General features: G+C 36.5%; 1 protein-coding gene across 1 annotated transcript in view; it reads right to left on the bottom strand.

The window, feature by feature from the left end:
• The window catches only part of CAAP1 (caspase activity and apoptosis inhibitor 1), a 53,170-nt gene that overhangs the window by 2,838 nt on the left and 31,425 nt on the right, over nt 1-18,907 (bottom strand). Inside the window, exon 5 of the mRNA XM_055294043.2 lies at nt 16,237-16,310. Within this exon, the coding sequence (XP_055150018.1) occupies nt 16,237-16,310 (74 nt within the window). The remainder of the gene's footprint in view (nt 1-16,236; nt 16,311-18,907) is intronic.

Here is an 18,907-nt window from a genome sequence, read left to right as displayed (position 1 = left end):
CAAAACATAGATTGACGGATGGTAAATTCTGATAACAGACTGTACAGGAAGGACATAAACAATTACACTCCATTGGTTTTATAACCAATGATGATTTGCTGACCTTCAGTGATCCTCCTACATGCTTATAATTGAAAAACCACCCCCTATTCCAAAATTAAAGTGGAAAATAAAACAAAAAATTATTTTTGTGTCCATAAATAGAACTTGTAAAAATAAGATTATCATTTTATTTGATGGCAAAGAACATTTTATATATGTCCTCAAAGCAACAAATATTTCCAAATAGCATAAAAAACTACAGAAAATTGAATAAAACCTTTTAAGAAACAATATTTTATACAAGTATTCTAACTTGAGACTAAAATAGATTTAAGAAAATAAGGCCAGGAGTGGTGGCTCATGCCTGTAATCCCAGCACTTTGGGAGGCTGAGGTGGGCAGATCACCTGAGGTCAGGAGTTTGAGACCAGCCTGACCAACATGGAGAAACCCTGTCTCTACTAAAAATATAAAATTGGCCGGGCATAGGGGCGCATGCCTGTAATCCCAGCTACTCGGGAGGCTGAGGCAGGAGAAGCACTTGAACCCGGGAGGCGGAGGTTGTGGTGAGCCAAGATCGTGCCATTGCACTCCAGCCTGGGCAACAAGGGTGAAACTCCGTCTCAGAAAAAAAAAAAGAAAGAAAAGAAAGTAAGTGCTAAGTTGTTCACAGCCTCAAAAAATTAACTTTAGTGTCTACCAGGCTTCACCTAAAATTTAAAGTGTATAGTCACTGATTCTGAATAAGAAACTACAGGCTGTATAAAATATTTTAAAATACAAATTTTTGAAAAATGTGACTTGTTTTTCAGACTAGAGGTTGTTGTGAGATAATGAATGAAGAGCTGAATAATATAATGAGGGGGTGGAGAAGAGGTAAACTGGTAGTTGATTCAGAGGCTTGATCAGACTCAGGTTCAATTTTCTGGTAAGAATATTTAGAAGTGACGTTGTGTACTTCCAGCACATAATATATAATTGCTTTTCTTTTTGTGATCATGTCAGTATCCATTGGGACTGGGTATTGTCTACAGTGGCTGATGAGAATACTCTTGATTCCCTGAACCTAACCATTGTAATGCTTTTGTTTGTAATCTAGTTTTTTTCTGTGGAAACTTTCAGGAATATTTTTATTCTTGAATTCTATTTCATAGGATGTGTCTTAGGTTTGATGTTCTACACTTGGCAAGCCCTTTCAGGGTGACGGCCTTCTTCACCTCCTAACAGTTTTATCCAGATTATTTCTTTATTTTCCCTTTCCACTGTCTACTTTCTTGCTTTCTGACTTATTCTGTCACTTTATCAAGTCCCTGCTCAAATGGTACCTTATCAGATCACAGTGATCACTCTCTGTGAAAGTGTCATCCTGCTACTATCTTCTTATCCTGTTTTATTTTTCTTCATTGCACCTGACATTTTTATGTATTTTTACTATCTCTCTACTACTTAAATGTAGGGCAGAGATTTTTGTTGTTGTTCCCTGCTGTTTCCTTGGTGCTTAAAACAGTGTCTTGTACACAGTAGGTGCTCAGTAATATTTGTTGAATTATACTCAGTTCATGTTGGACTTCATGAGTTGTTCATCTCTTAACGTTTATTGCACATTTAAAAATATTTTTCTTTTCTGGATTTTGAGATATTTCCTTAACATTATCTCCCAGCAACTGCTGAATATTTGCTTTTTCTGTCACCCAGGCTGGAATGCAATGGCACAATCTCTGCTCACTGCAACCTTCACCTCCAGGGTTCAAGGGATTCTCCTGCGTCAGCCTTCTGAGTAGCTGGGATTACAGGCATGTGCCACCACACCCGACTAATTTTTGTATTTTTAGTAGAGACGGGGTTTCACCATGTTGGTCAGGCTGGTCTGGAACTCCCGACCTCGTGATCCACCCATCTTGGCCTCCCAAAGTGCTGGGATTACAGGTATGAGCCACCACGCCTGGCCGATATCTGTAATTTTAAATTCTAACAATTCTTGGTCTCTGGCTTTTTTTCATTGCACCCTGTTTTATGGCTGCAGTGTCCACATTAGTCTCTCTAATAAGGATATTAAATGGACTCTCTTCTTCCCCTTTCTCCAAAAGATTATCTTCTGATCTCTGAATTTTATTTCTTCTTTTGTTTATCTTAGTCCTTCATTTGTTTTAGCTATGTTTTTCTGGTAGCTGGTTTGGTTTTTTTGAGCAGTTGTTTATTTCTCTAACAGATCTTTTTCTTTGATGTAAAATGGATGAGGGGTAGCCCTCTCAGAATAGAGTGCTTGGATATATGGCCGTGAAAAGGAGGGAAAGGAGGAGGAGTTCAGTTGGCTTAATTATTCAAAATGAATTTAATTTTAATTGCCATGTTGTTTGTTCCACAGCCAATTCTTCTTTCTTTCCAAGACTCAAGAAAGAGTCACACTTACCGGCTAGGCACAGTGGCTCACGCCTGGAATCCCAGCACTTTGGGAGGCCGAGGCAAGTGGATCACGATGTCAGGAGTTCAAGACTAGCCTGGCCAAGATGGTGAAACCCCATCTCCACTAAAAATACAAAAATTGGCTGAGCTTGGTGGCAGGTGCTTGTGATCCCAGTTACTCGGGAGGCTGAGGCAGAGAACTGCTTGAAACCAGGAGGCAGAGGGTGCAGTGAGCTGAGATTGCGCCACTGCGCTGCAGCCTGGGTGACAGAGCAAGACTCGGCCTCAAAAAAAAAAAAAAAAGAAAAAAGAAAGAGTTACACTTATCTATGGTGTCTTTGGCAATGATTTTCCTTTCTTTTGTCAATTTGATCCTGTCTACTTACATTTTGTGAAAACCATAAAATTTCTTGTCTTTACATTATTATCTTTTTTTGTTATACTGTAAATTCATTCTTTCTTTTAACGCTTTTTACAGTTCATTCTTGTAAAAGGTTGAAGAAATACATGTTCACAGAGCAAAATGGGAAAATTAATTTTTCTTCTTTTTTTTTTGAGACAGAGTTGCACTCTTGCTGCCCAGGCTGGAGTGCAATGGCACAATTTCAGCTCACCACAACCTCCACCTCTCGGGTTCAAGCAATTCTCCTGCCTCAGCCTCCCGAGTAGCTGGGATTACAGGCATGTGCGACCATGCCTGGCTAATTTCGTATTTTTAGTAGAGACGGGGTTTCTCCGTGTTGGTCAGGCTGGCCTTGAACTCCCGACCTCAGGTGATCTGCCTGCCTGAGCCTCCCAAAGTGCTGGGATTACAGGCGTGAGCCACCGCGCCTGGCCAATTTTTCTTCTTCTTTTACTCCCCTTCCCAGAAGTAATCACTGTTAATAATTTAGGGTACTTATTTTATATTTAACAAAAACATAATTATCACTCTTTGGCTTACTTTTTTGACTTAAAAATACATCTTGGTCATTTTTTTTTCATCTTAGCAATGTACTAGCTTCTTTTATAGACAGATAAAAATCCTCATTTTTACTAGTAATAAAAAGCAATATTTTGTTTTAATTTACATTTATCTGATTAGAAATTAGGTTGAGCATTCTTTTCCACGTGTGTATTGCCTTCTGTATTTCCAGTTTTGTGAAATATCTGACTTGTTTCTACCCTTTGCCCATGTTTTTGTTTCTTAATAATACCTAGATTCTATATATTCTTACATTTGTCCTTTTTTTGTAGTTTTCCTGTCTTATAATTTTATTTATGGCGGGTTTTTTTCTCAGAAATATTAACATTTAGCTAAATCTGTTGATTTTTTTTCCTTTGTTTATTCCCTATTTTGTGGTTTACTTTGGAAGGACTGCTGTTTATTAGTTTTGTCATCAGTTAATTTACAACTTATGTTATTATTTTAAGTATCCCTCTTCTGTCACTTCAGTGGGTTCTTGGTAGGGATGGGAAGTAGATACGTATGTTCAATTTGCTATCTTTAGCGGAAATTCACACCAGTATCTAAATAATCCATGTTCTAGAGTTTTTCTTGGCTTAATTTAATAATTCACTATCAGGAGGTTTCACAAGCATATCACTGAAAACACTAGATATAATCTTATGCATAAGAACTGTTTCTGATAAGCTGAATTATTATCAACTAGAATATTTATAAGTCCCATCAAGGTTTAAATACTTTAGCATAATTTAAAAGTTCCTTTTATTTTTATAATTCAAAATGTTTGTGATGTGATTAATAGTTTTTATATGTGGCCAGGCACGGTGGTTCATGCCTGTAATCCCAGCACTTTGGGAGGCCAATACGGGCAGATCACGAGGTCAAGAGATCGAGACCATTCTGGCTAACACAGTGAAGCCCCGTCTCTACTAAAAAATACCAAAAAAAATTAGCCAGGCGTGGTGGCGGGCACCTGTAGTCCCAGCTACTCGAGAGGCTGAGGCAGGAGAATGGCGTGAACCCAGGAGGCGGAGCTTGCAGTGAGCCAAGATTGCACCACTGCACTCCAGCCTGGGCGACAGAGCAAGACTCCATCTCAAAAAAAATAAAATAATAAAATACATTTAGAAAAATTGTTCTTATATGTTTGTTTACTTTCATTGGATATTCTATTTAAAACTTTTAACAGAAAGCAAACCTATGCCACAAGTATTTTCTTTTATCTAATTTAGAGAATCCCACAGCTCTCACGCACTGAGGTTAGTTATAGATGATAACAAAAACAGTGGTATTACATTTTAGTTTTTTCTATTATGTGGCACACTCGTTTTTATTTATATTAGGAGTATATTACTTTTAGAGAGATTGGGTCTTATGTTGTTTATTTTTTCTCCTTGCTAATAAAATGTTTAGAGTGTTGGCTGTTCTATTTAGCTGCCAAATATTTTGCCTTTATGGTTTTATCCCATATTCACAACTATGGCTCACTGAATAACATAAACATATATTCCTCTGAAAAATTATTCCATTTATTTATATGTCAGTGATGAATCTGAGTAGTGACTGATTCATTTTGCTGTCTAGACACTAAGTCTAGATGGATTCGTTTATTTAAAAAATCTTCAGTACCTGGGTGCGGAGTTTGAGATATGAATCAAGTTGGTAGGACTGAAGATAGCAGGAAAACAAGAGAAACAGTGAAAGTATACAGGCTAGACGACAGTGTAATACAACGAAGGTACACTGGTGAGTAGCTAGCCAAAGGATCAACTATAAGGGATGAATGCATGATAAAGCCCTTTTTTTCCCTGAGAAATCTTTTACATCTTTGTCTTCCTATAACTATTGCCTAGCCAAGCTCTTCAACTACTTTACTCCTTTCTCATAAGCTATTTGCTCCATTTCTTCATTTGTATTGTTTTTCTCTCAAGTACCCTAAATGGTATGTAGTATGTCAGGGGTTACCCATCTTAGTGAAGGAGCACAGTTAATGTAAGGAACATATCGTATCTTCTTGTTCCTTTGTGTATTGTTTAAAGTTAACTTTAGTTCTTTCGCTGCTCTGTAACATGAGTAACTTAGATCTAAGTTTTTATTTGCTCTCTTTCCTGTGCCATTTTGATTATTATGTCTCTAGTTAATAGTCTGAATTTTTATTCTGATTATTGTTAATTGCATTTTTTATATTTTACCTCAGGCCCAACTGTCTTTTATTTTTCTTGGTGGATTACAATAACGTTAGTTTAACATCATGCATACATCAAAACTGTTTTTATTTCCTTTTTTTCCTTTAGGTATTTTTAAAAAAGCTTAAATTAAGTGGGCTTAAAGTACTAGCAGTGACTTTGTAGAACCCAAACACCTCTTGAGTTCATAAACAGATTTTTGACATTTTACCATAAACCGTGTTATATGATTGCTTCTAATAGTAAAACATTTTTTTTTTTGAGATGGAGTCTCACTCTGTCGCCCAGGCTGGAGTGCAGTGCATGATCATGGTTCACTGCAAACTCCGCCTCCCAGGTTCACACCATTCTCCTGCCTCAGCCTCCCGAGTAGCTGGGACTAGAAGCGCCCGCCACCACACCCGGCTTATTTTTTGTATTTTTTGTAGAGACAAGGTTTTACCGTGTCAGCCAGGATGGTCTTGATCTCTGACCTCGTGATCCGCCCCCTCAGCCTCCCAAAGTGTTGGGATTACAGGCATGAGCCACCATGCCCAGCTAGTAAAACAATTTTTTAACAAAACTTTGTGAAAACTTATTTTAATGCTTTATTAAAATAGGTATCACATTACCTGTTATATTTCTTACTACTGACTAGACTTTATTTGAAGGAGTAGAAATAATTTACCTCAATTATTCCTGAAAACTCTCTCTCACACACACACACACACACACACACACACTTACACACACACGTACGTGGGCAGAGTGGGGGTTGGAGAGACAGAACATGACTACCCCAAAAATGTTGAGATCTTTGAATGAGTTATTTGAGGATGAAGTTACTTCTTTAGAAAGAAGGTACAAGTTTTACCTCTTCTATTTGAGGATCATGATTGATAGGGAAAACCCTATAATTCCCTAATACCAAAAATGAGAGTAAATTATCTTTGGAAATGTATTAGTAAGTTTGCAGATGATGCTTTTAAAAATGAGTTACTGACTGATTCTACTGGAATGATGAAAATTAAGAAATACTGAAATGACTTGAAGTATAAAGCTCTTCCAATAATTTGCCATGTTCTATTGTACAAGTCACTTAACGTATACTAAATTATTTCAGATGTATAAAAAGCTTTGGCATCTATGATGCAGTTATAATGGACAGGTGAAATCTACGAAGGCATTCAGCAATACTATGTTATAGAGAACTTGTCTTTTTTTTTTTTCTTATATGTAGTGTATTAAACTACTGATTTAGATTTAAGTGCATTAGGTTGACCATCATTTATAAAATTTAATTGTGGCATGACTGATTTCTAAAGATAAAGAAAAAATGCAAATGATTCAGTAAAGAAAACCTGTCTAGTATTCTACTGAACCATTACTGAACTTCCAAATAACATGAATATCCACCAGCCTGTAAACTTGACTTTTAAGACTCACAAATCCATTAACTATCCCCTTCAGAGATTATCCCAAGAATCAAATAAATATTCACTAAATCTCTTTTACACATGCCATGATGGTGCTATAAAGGCCTTAGAAGTAGGTCTTGCAAAATGTCAGAGTGACAAAATATTTGTGACATGATTAAGACATAGGTTTTGCCTTCACAGTATGCTTAATGTATGGCATTATACTTTAATATACCAAATTATGCAATACAAAATATAACAGAATTTCATAATATACAAGGCAACAGGCAAAAATCAGGGAGATATTCATAGATACATGATATGAGACAAGTCTTTAAGAATGGGTAAAATCTAATAGGTGATATTAACAGAAGAGGAAACTCCAAGTGTGAGGGACAGAATGGGCACAAGCAAAATGCTAGATGTAAAGCTCAGTACAGAGGTATGTGAGCCTGACAAAATAAAATGCACAGGTGAGAATATATAAAAAAAGGCAGTATCCAAAATTATTGTCTCTGAAGACATCACCATTCTAGGATAAAAAGCACAATAGGGACTCCCTGCTAGTCTTTTACAATGGATCAGATAAGTGGATATTTTTGGTCTTGCATTGGGGCACAATAACAGGCTGACATAAGCAATTCCTGACTATAATCTTTTGTTGAGTAATCTGAAAGTAAATAAAAATTTGTTTAAAATAGCATTTATCATTTCTCCTACCACTTATTAAACAGGGTTCTGGTAGAATAAAAGTTTGATATAAAAAATGAAAATACCCAGGCCGGGCGCGGTGGCTCACGCTTGTAATCCCAGCACTTTGGGAGGCCGAGGCGGGCGGATCACGAGGTCAGGAGATCAAGACCACGGTGAAACCCCGTCTCTACTAAAAATACAAAAAAATCAGCCGGGCGTGGTGGCGGGCGCCTGTAGTCCCAGCTACTCGGAGAGGCTGAGGCAGGAGAATGGCGTGAACCCGGGAGGCGGAGCTTGCAGTGAGCCGAGATCGCGCCACTGCACTCCAGCCTGGGTGACAGAGCGAGACTCCGTCTCAAAAAAAAAAAAAAAAAAAAAAAAAAAAAAAAAAAAAAAAAAAAAAAAAAATGAAAATACCCAAAAGGGAAAAATGAAGGCAGAACAGCTGTCTCAATTTCCAAGTACTGGAGTTTGGAAGCAAGCAACTTTTCCCCCTCAAGATTTCTTGGAACTTACACTCATTCAAAAGGTCATGACACTCAAATACTTTCTGTTAGTAACATCTCAGTGCTCCATAATCTACCCATCCTAGGAAAGTGTGCTCAAACTCATTGTCTACTTCACAAACTACCATGTTTCCTGTGGCATTGCTTTTGCTTGTTTAAATATAAATATAAGCTCAGAAAGAGATACTAGAGACTTGATTCTAATTTTAGATAATGTAAAATTATTTATTTTTAAGTTAAATTTAAATTTTCTGGAGACAGGGTCTCACTCTGTCACCCAGGCTGGAGTGCAGTGGCACAATCATGGCTCACTGCAACCTCTGCCTCCTGGGCTGAAGCAATCCTCCCACCTCAGTCTCCCAGGGCTCATGCCTGTAATCCAGCACTTTGGGAGGCCAAAGGAGGTGGATCACTTGAGGTCAGGAGTTCGAGACCAGCCTGGCCAACATGGTGAAACCCCGTCTCTATTAAAAATACAAAAATTAGCTGGGCGTGGTGATGTGCACCTGTAATCCCAACTACTCAGGAGGCTGAGGCAGGAGAATTGCTTGAACCTGGGAGGTGGAGGCTGCAGTGAGCTGAGATCACACCACTGCACTCCAGCCTGGGTGACAGAGAGAGGCTCTGTCTCAAAAACAAACAAAAAAAAGGGTATTGAGAGAAGAGGGGAGGTGAACAGAAGTAGGTTAGGGAAGAGAAGCCTTCACAGATATGGAGATAATCTTAAAAACAGTAGTTTGACATAAATAAGAGTACACTACTGGTGTAAATAAGTTTAGATCTCAGATTTGACATATTGGAACACATGTATTAAAACTTGCGGTCACAACTGATAGGCTGTGAACTAGACATGTGATGACAGATCAACACAGTCCTGGTTTTCAAAAGGTGACTTCTATAAGACTACAGTACAGTAAACCTGACATCAATTCCCAGTGAAATTCTAGGTTTATTAGAAGTTTTATGAGCTCTGGAAAAAAAATTAGCATCAACTAGTTTAGACAGATCAGGTAACATTTGATCAGGAATCTAAATGATGCATGGAAGACCCATATGGTTATCTGAGGAGGAAGCAGGCAGGCAGACGGAACAGCAAAAGCAAAGCCCCTGACACAGGAGTGTTTGGAGTGCTAGAAGAAAGCAAGGAGGCAGGAGCAGAGAGAGCAAGGCAGAGAGTAACAAGTCACATCATGTTAAGGCTGTATACTGGCCAAAGGAAAGATGGACTATGGATTTTGTGTAGAGATGGGAAGCTATTAGAAAGCTTTGATAAGGAACAGTGGCATGACCATTCGTACAGTACAAAATAATCAGACTGCTGTGTGAAAGAGACTCCTGGGAGCATGGATAGAAACAGGGGGATCAGGATGGAGATGAAGGAAAGGACTAAGGAATGATTCCAAGGTTCTTGGCCTGGACACTGAGAAGAATGTAACTGCTATTTATTAAAACGGGGATAGATGGTAGAAGCAGCAAGGTTTTTATGTTTTTATGTTTCTTGTTTTTAGGATGGGTGAGGTGTCACAGAGGGATCTAGAATTTATTCAGGTACATGTTAACTGAAAATGCTTATTGGACATTTAATAAGTAAACTGGATACACAAGTGTTAAAGTCTGCATTGTAGAAATAAATGAGTAGTTGCCAATCTTGAAACTACATAAGATCATCAGTTAGACAGTGAAGAAAAAAGTCAGTCCTGGGGCACTCATCCTTTGGAAGTCATAGAAAGCCAGGAAAGCCAGTGTCAAGAAAGAGAAAATAACCAATGCTGTCAAATGCCGCTGATGGGTCAAGATGAGTACTGAGCAATGACCAGTGAAATGGCTGCTGGTAATAATTCACTACAGAGGGGGACATTAATTAGATGGAGAAATGAAGTATTTGCAGGTACCAAAAGATAGCAGGATCAGTACTCAAACAGAGGGGCTGGTCTTGGCAGCACAAAGAGTTCATCCATTTTAACAGGAGATAAGGGGAGTATATAGGTTAAGATACAGATGGATATGAAAAAATTTATTTACATATCTGTTTTCCTTTATTAGACAAGTTCTCTCCAGATCCGGACATATTTATCTTTCTATCCCTAGTGCCTAGAACAAAACAGTAAGTTTGTGGATAAAGGGCACAGAGAAACCAATGAGTACAAGTTACATGAAGGCATATTATGATTCAATATATAGAGACCCTTTTACCAAGCAGAAACTGCCAGGTTGATACTGAGGTGATGAGACAGAAAACAATAATGACAACAATGATAACAGAAATAATTACAAGGGCTGATACTTTTGAGCACTTAATATGTACTAAGCACTGCTCTAAAGCATTTTGCATGTATTAATTCATTCAATCCTTATCCCTACATAATGAAATAGGCATTCATATTTACTATCCTCATTTTATAAATGAGGAAGCTGAGGAACAGAGTGTTTAAGTAACTTGCCCTAGGTTCATATAGCTAAAGTAGCAGAAACAAAATTCAAACCCAGGTAAGTTTCCAAAAGCTATGCACTTAAAACATCCTATACTATTTCCCAGAACTTAACAGATTCAAAATAACCACAGAAGCTTCACAAATTAGGATGCTGGGTTCAGCTGAATGTATCTTCTTCTTGTGCATCCCTTAAATGATATATTTACAAAGTCTCACCTGAATAAACATAGTATGTACCAAACATACACCTAGAGTCTGTGTATTAAATATGAATAAATAGTAAGACAACAAAAAGACAAGCTACAGATTCAGAGAAAACATCTGCAAAACATATGTGACAAAGCACTGGTATCCAAAATATATAGAGACCTCTTAAAACAACAGTAAGAAAACAACCCAGTTTTTAAAATGCACAAATGATCTGAAAAGACAACTCACCAAATATATACAAATGGCAAATAAGTGTATGAAAGATGTTCAACATCATATATCATTAGGGAATTGCAAAAGAAAACAAGAGATTACTTATATGCCTATTAGAATGACCAAAATCCAAAACACTGACACTACCAAATGTTGATAGGAATGTGGAGCAATGGGAACTCTCATTCATTGTCAGTGAGAATGCAAAATGGTACACTTTGGAATAAAATTAAGCAATTTCTTACAAAATTAAACTTGGTATTTATCCAAATGGGTTGCAAAGTTATGTCCACACAAAAACCTGCACACTATTTTATCCATAATTGCCAAAACTTGGAAGCAACCAAGATGGCACGGGTGAATGGATCGACAAACTGCAGTACATCCATGCATTGGAAAATATTCAGCCATAAAACAAAATGTGCTATCAAGCCACACAAAGACACGGAGGAACTTCAAATACTGAGTCACAGAAACCAATCTGAAAAGGCTACACACTGTATGATTCAAATCTACAGAGATTCTAGGAAAAGCATAACTATAGGCACTGTAAAATGATCAGTGGTTGTCAGGGGTTGGGGGAGAGAGAGTGGGCAGGATAAACAGGTAGAACACACAAAACTTTTAAGGCAGTGAAAATATTCTGTATACTGTAATAGTGGATTGATGTCATTATAAAATTATCAAAACCCACAGAATGTACAACACAAAGGTTAAGTCCTAATCATAAATTATGGACTTGGTTAATAATAATGTACAAATTGGTTCACTTGGAGAAGAGCTGGTAAGCAGGTATATGGAAACTCTCTGTACTTCCTGCTCACTTTTTCTGTAAACCTAAAGCTGCTAAAAAAAAAAAAAAAAAGCCTTTAATAAAAAATAAAGCGTAAATTCATTGTGTATCAACTATACGATGTGGCAGCCAAAACTGCAAATTAATTCATAGACTATGATGTGCTGTGTGTAAAGAGTTCTGAAACTGGTAACCAAATCTGGATTCAAGCCTAGTATTTACTGTCTTTCCTTCGGTAGGAGCCCTATGGTAAAGAGGCGCTTTCCCTAATGAACTGGGTAAGAGCGTAATGACTAAAAAGAACCCGGTGTCCCAATAATGACTGAAGGTTTACACTATGTGACCTCCAAAGTAGATGCCTTAAGAGTGTGTCAAAGATCCTATGATATACATCACAGGATAGAATGTTTAAAATGAGTACTTAAAGACACATAGAAATAAACATTTCTCCCAAAATACTGAAATCTTTGTGGTGCAATCATGGCTCACTGCAGCTTCGACCTCCTTCCTGGGTTGAAGTGACCCTCCCTCCTCGGCCTCCTAAAACTCTGGGATTGTGGGCATGAGCCTGGCCAGTAATTTTTTTTAAAGGGGGGAGGGGTAGGATTTGAGCCTATTTAAAGCAAAACTCTGTGTGCATATTTTGTGCTTGCATGTCTTTAAGGAAAAGATTCTCACATCAGACAGCTAATGTACAAATATTCGAAATAAGATGTAGTAAATATCTTCATTGATTTTGATCAGTTTATATACCATTTAATTATATTATTTATTTTAATGACTGTATTCAAATGAATATATTTTAAGGAACCATTAAACAGATCAAAGACTAAATCAAACATATTGTCTTTTCTTCCAATAGAATAAAAAATGTAGAGATAAAAAAAAGTGTATATTTCACATTGCTTCCATTAAACAATTTAGGAAAACAGTTATTAACCATTCTTCCTAAGTACAAACAATGCACTAGGCACTGGTCTTAACAAAACCTGACAGCTAGAAAGGAACTAGATGATCAAGGCCAAAGAGCCAACCACTGCTTGAATCCTCTACAACAGCACCACCAAGTGGCTATTTATGTGGCCTGTGTCCAAACACCTTCAGCATCAGAAACATCTTAGAAGGCAGTCCACTGCGTTAGACCAAAAAATTTTGTCTAATGATAATGCTATCTATTGGTTCTATTTTTTTTTTCTCCAAGGCCATACAGAAAAAAATCTAATGACACTTCCATTTAATAGTTCTTCAAATATTTTACAGCAACTATAAACCTCAACTCTTCAATCTAACTTAACAAAGCTATTTCTCATGTATAGTTTTAAAATTTCTCATGAAAACGTCCAAGAAAAAATACAAAAACCGTAAGAACTTAATTTTTGAATTTACAAAGGAAAATAGTTCACAAAACGACATACTTCTCCAACTGTAAACTTTAAAGCAACAATTTAACTACAGACCAATATTTTACTATTGCTGAATGTCTTGAGTAAACTTAACATTAGCACATATTTGATATTTTTAAAATATTTTCTACAAATGAAATACTTTCAACAAACACTTTTTATTTTTAACTACAGCACAACTGACCAATTCAGAAAATTTATATAAGCCACCATTATTTGAAAAACAGCAATCTCTGAAATCCTCCAGGAAATTAACATAAGATCTGAAACTTGCACATGTGAGCTTACACAGGTATGTGCATGCACACGTGTACCTACACATGTGCTATAGCTGTGCTAATGAGTAAAAACTATAACTGATGTTTCTTATACAACTACATTCTGACTGAAATGAACGATTTAAGAAATAATTTCTGGCTGGGTACGGTGCTTCAAGCCTATAATCCCAGCACTTTGGAAGGCCAAGGTGGGTGGATCACCTGAGGTAGGGAGTTCGAGACCAGCCTGGCCAACATGGTGAAACCCCATCTCTACTAAAAATACAAAAATTAGCCAGGCGTGGTAGTGGGCATCTGTAATCCCAACTACTCGGGAGGCTGAGGCAGAATTGCTTGAACCCAGGAGATGGAGGTTACAGTGAGCTGAAATCACACCACTGCACTCCACTCTAGGTGACAGAGCAAAAAAAAAAAAAGAAAGAAATTATTTCTAACAGAAGAGTTTCTGTTTTACTACAGTACCAATGATTGAACCAACAGATTATATTTACATTTAAATAACATTTTCACTGTAAAGGTAGGTCCTTTTATTAGCCCATTATTAAAGTGCAGTGGAAGTTAGTGTACAATCTCATACTCATCTTCAGCACTGCCGGTTTCAAAAATATTTTCTAGCAACAAAGATGAATGAAACCAGTACTAGACCAAAAAAATGCCAATTTCAACTTAATTCATAATTAGTACTTGTATTTTATTCAAGCAATACTTCAGTATTTTAAATGCTCTAAATACTGATAATTTAAATAACTTATATACCATTAATAGGTCACATGATATGATTTATTCTGAAAGAGCAAAAAGAAAATTCAATGCTGCTTTATATTTTGGTCTACTGAACAAAAGGTTACTTTCGTACTAAATAAGCTTCAGTGAATTTTCTCAATTGGTCAAGCAATTAAAATGACAATGCATTCACAAGGAGCTTATATTCTGCTTTTATTGAGTTCACTGTGAACAAAAATAGCTAGCTATGCAAGAAAAGTTAGAGATACTAGATTTTGCAGGTTATGCACATTACAAATAGACAATATTAGTGCACTTAGAAAAAAGGGAATAATCTTTATTGAGCCTATCAGGATTTCTATTTCTTGATATACCTCAGCTTGTTTGGTAACTTCAAGCAAGTTACTATCTAGTTCAGATTTCAGCAATATTAATATTTATCTGGAAGATGTTTTCCATAAGTAAATATTCTAAGTAACTTATGTTTATCCATTATGCAATAAAACATTTTATATTTTAATCATTTAGTAGATATTCTTCTAAAAGACTTTAATTCCCTGCTTTTTAAAAAAAGGTTAAAACTGGCCTGGCACAGTGGCTCACGCCTGTAATCCCAGCACTTTGGGAGGCTGAGGCGGGCCGATCACGAGTTCAGGAGATCGAGACCAACCTGGCTAACACGGTGAAACCCCATCTCTACTAAAAAATACAAAAAATTAGCTGGGCGTGGTGGCGGGCGCCTGTAGTCCCAGCTACTCGGGAGGCTGAGGCTGGAAAATGGCATGAACCCGGGAGGCAGAGCCTGCAGTGAGCCGATATTGCACCACTGCACTCCAGCCTGGGAGACAGAGTGAGACTCCGTCTCAAAAAAAAAAAAAAAAAAAATTAGCTGGGCTTGGTGGCAGGTGCCTGTAGTCCCAGCTACTCGGGCGGCTGAGGCAGGAGAATGGCGTGAACCCGGGAGGCGGAGCTTGCGGTGTGCGGATATCACGCCATGCACTCCAGCCTGGGCAACAGAGCAAGACTCTGTCTCAAAAAAAAAAAAAAAAGGTTAAAACTTAAAACTTAATTTAACTATTTGCTATAGATTTAGGCACAACATGAGCATGAACTGTATTGTACAATGGTACTGCTACACGTTGATCTTACATCTTCTCAGCTCTGCTTGATGTGTGTTAATGTCTCCTACCACCTTGAGAACCTGAGTGTGGTTACAGGCTCCTAAGCATAAAAGGCCTGGACTTTTGACATCTGACTCATTGGAGGTCTTCTTCTCTCCCTCTCTGCACCTTCATGACTGGTTTTTCACATGACTAAAGTTCTCATAAAGAAATCACAGCACAACAGGCTGTTGACACTAGGAAGGGAGTTCTAAAGAACTCTGAGTGTGTGAACATGGGAACAGAAAAACATCTTCTCTTACAAGGTAACATTGGCTAATTTGTGGTCTCCATTCCTTTTTCCTAGGAGCTGGAAATGAATCTGCCCATTCTAGCTTTTCTTTATCCTTTATACAACATTCTCTTCTCCTCAGATGATCTAATAGCATACCCTCCATACTGCCTGTTCATTTGATACAAAGAGCAGAAACAAGAAACAGTTGCAGTGTAGTCTAATTATACATGAGGTGTAATCTAATTATACATGAGGTATAAGGTAATATGATTATGATTATATTATATAAAAATAACGTGTTTAGCATGTATTTACATATGACAAATAAATGTCAATTAAACTATGAACCTGAGTTTATGGGGGTGCTCAGAGGAAGTCAGAGTACAAAGACATAATTTTGTCTGGCTATATATGAGGTTATCACAACAGGACTTTTGAAAAGCAGTGGGAATTTTCAAAACAATCAGAAATATTCATAAATCCTACAGTAAATAAATCAGAATTACAGAAAATCTAGATTTTGCTCTCCCTACGTATAAATTGAACAATTTATTATTGGTAAAATGCTTCTATTCTTCAGGTAAATTTTATACAATAATCAAGTACTTGGTTCATACCTTGTTTTAATTCCAAACCTTCAGGTTGCTTATTCTCTCTCAGGGATGAAGCAGAATCTATACAGATGTCTTGCCTGGGAAATGAAAATAAGATCAACCTTTAAAACTATATTCAATCACATAATATTTACTACCCAGGTTCCCAGAATTGAGTTAGGCACTAGGGAAGACAGGCTACATTCTTCTAAGCTCCCAGGGTATCATTCAGTGTACTCTGGAAGCTCAGAAACAAGTATTCAAGTGTCAGAAGCAGCAGCTACAAACTACTAGCAATTTAAGCAGTATACTTCTTTGTAAAATCAAGGGGCAAACCTGAAAGGAACATGGAAGTAATTTTTTCTCCCTTACAATACTCTGCAGGGTAGCTGACAGGAGAAATCACAACTCACAGGAGTATCCAATAATTTTTCAAGTTCAACTGTTAAATTTAATGAGCATTTTGGCACTCAAATTACTTTATATTCATTTAATTTCGTATCTCAAATGCTCTGATGTCTACAGTATGTGGAAAATACATATATGTAATATACATATGTAATCAAAGTAAAAGGATTAAATGTAAGATCATGCAAAAAAGTTTCAATTCACTATGTTCTGGAATAGAGCTGCAAAATAATGTGCTTTCTTAGCATTATACCATCTTAATATTAATACACTTTTCAGCAAAAAGGTCAAGAAATTATAAATATTCAAATGAGCTATGTGACCACTTTCTTCAAAATAAGTATCTCTTCTCTATTGCCTTCTGAGAATTTTTATACACATCCTAAGGCTAACATAGTAGAAATATTTAGGAAATCTTCCTACTCACAAAATTGTGTCTATTCATTAACAGTAACAAATCCGTCAAATAACCGAAGGATTAAAAAAGACTTGTGATCATTTCTTTGAGAAGTTTACAATACTCTTTCCAGTCAGCACCTCTGGCACTTTTATGTTTGTTTTGTATTAAAACTGCACTAATACAAGCCCAAACTCAGAGAATACAAAACTATCTGGCTTTGCTGTTAATTATGACATCAGAAATTTATAATTGAGATCTCAGTGTTTTATATTTCTGTCCAAAGTTACCTACTCAGATTTTATTCGTTCACCAGAATGACTTGCAGGTCCCAAGGAGGATATCAACAATTCTTCTTGGCAATCCAGGGACAGATTAAATGCCAGTATACTACATTAAGAGCTTTGCAAGGTTTAAAGTTAAAATGTGCTACCTCAAACCTTCCAGTCAAATCAGATTTTACCTACTGGGAGCATTAGTCTAAGTATCTTCCTTTAGAGAAAACGTTTGCTTTCACACATCCTAGAATTGCATTTAGTTATTCTTCTAAACATAAACATCTAAATTTACAAAAAAAAAAAAAGACTTCAAAATATAATGTAACATCACCAATAAGAGGAGGATGGATATATGTAATACTCTAAGGAAGATACAACATCATTTATATAATATTCTAGCTGAGAATATATAACCTGTATTATGAAGAATCACCAGACAAACTCAAAATGGAAATGAGTAATGTTCTGTTAAGGAAAAGTTGAATGTCATTGTTATAAAATACAAAGGCTGTGGATCTACTCCAGGTTAAAGGGTTGCTAAAGAGCCAAGACAATTAAATGTTATAACTGACCTGAGACTGCTGAACTGGTAGGGAAAATGTTATGAAGGACATTACTGAGTCAAAAGACAAACTCAAATACTGATGGGGAACTGGATAAAAGCATTGTATCAATGTTAAATTTACTCGAGCTGATACTGTTATGGTTACATAATAGGGTATCTCTATCTCTTGGAAAGACACAATGTAACATATAGAGAAAAGCGTCATGGTGTATATAACTTAGCCTCAAACGTTTCATTAAAAAAACACTTTTATAAGAAGGAAGTATGCAAATGGGATAGAAAGTCAATAATAAGTAAATCTTGATAAAGGGTATATGGATGTTTCTTGTACTATTCTTATTCTTGCAACATTGTAATAAGTCTGAAAGTATTTCCAAATGTTTTAATAATAATGCAATATAACTGCCTTCCCTATGAAAGCCCCTTACAGCCCCTTTAAATAAAAATTGGACCCTTCTATAAGGACTATCTTCTCTCATAAACAATTTATTTTAGTGCCCAAAGTGAACTTCTACAACATTCTATTTTAAGTTGGGTTCTATTAGGCTGTTGAAGTCGCCAAACAGAATTTCAGACAGTAAGTACTGTACACCACCCTGTGGCAGAAAAGTGAAGTTAGATGCTGTCAGTATTACCTGAAGTAAATGGGAAAAAAAAAATCCGAGAAAGTCTTCAATAGTTTGAAAATTTAAAATCCATGCTAGCTAATTTTTACAAAATGTACTTTATGACTAAAATATAAAGTTCTCTAATACAATTTAAAGATCTCCAATAAATGGCATAAAAGGCAAGATATTTACAAAAAGGAAATACCTTAAATTGTAAGAAAATTATGTGTACATGTCTTTTTATTTCTAGTTTTATGAAAATAAAAATTTTGTCCACTCTCAGGTGGTAAGACATATCAAGCGCCAGAATCAGGACATATATTTAAACGACATTCAAATATTTCTATCAAACACTTTAAGGAAGAATTTTATAAACAACTGTAAAGAGAGGAATGGGGAGAGGGTGGGAACACACTGCCAAAGCCAGTTTGGGTTAAGA

The sequence above is a fragment of the Symphalangus syndactylus genome, chromosome 9 (genome assembly GCF_028878055.3).
Source record: "Symphalangus syndactylus isolate Jambi chromosome 9, NHGRI_mSymSyn1-v2.1_pri, whole genome shotgun sequence".
Taxonomy (NCBI): Eukaryota; Metazoa; Chordata; class Mammalia; order Primates; family Hylobatidae; genus Symphalangus; species Symphalangus syndactylus.
Note: the sequence above shows the minus strand (reverse complement) of the source record. Positions and strands in the feature narration are given on the sequence as shown.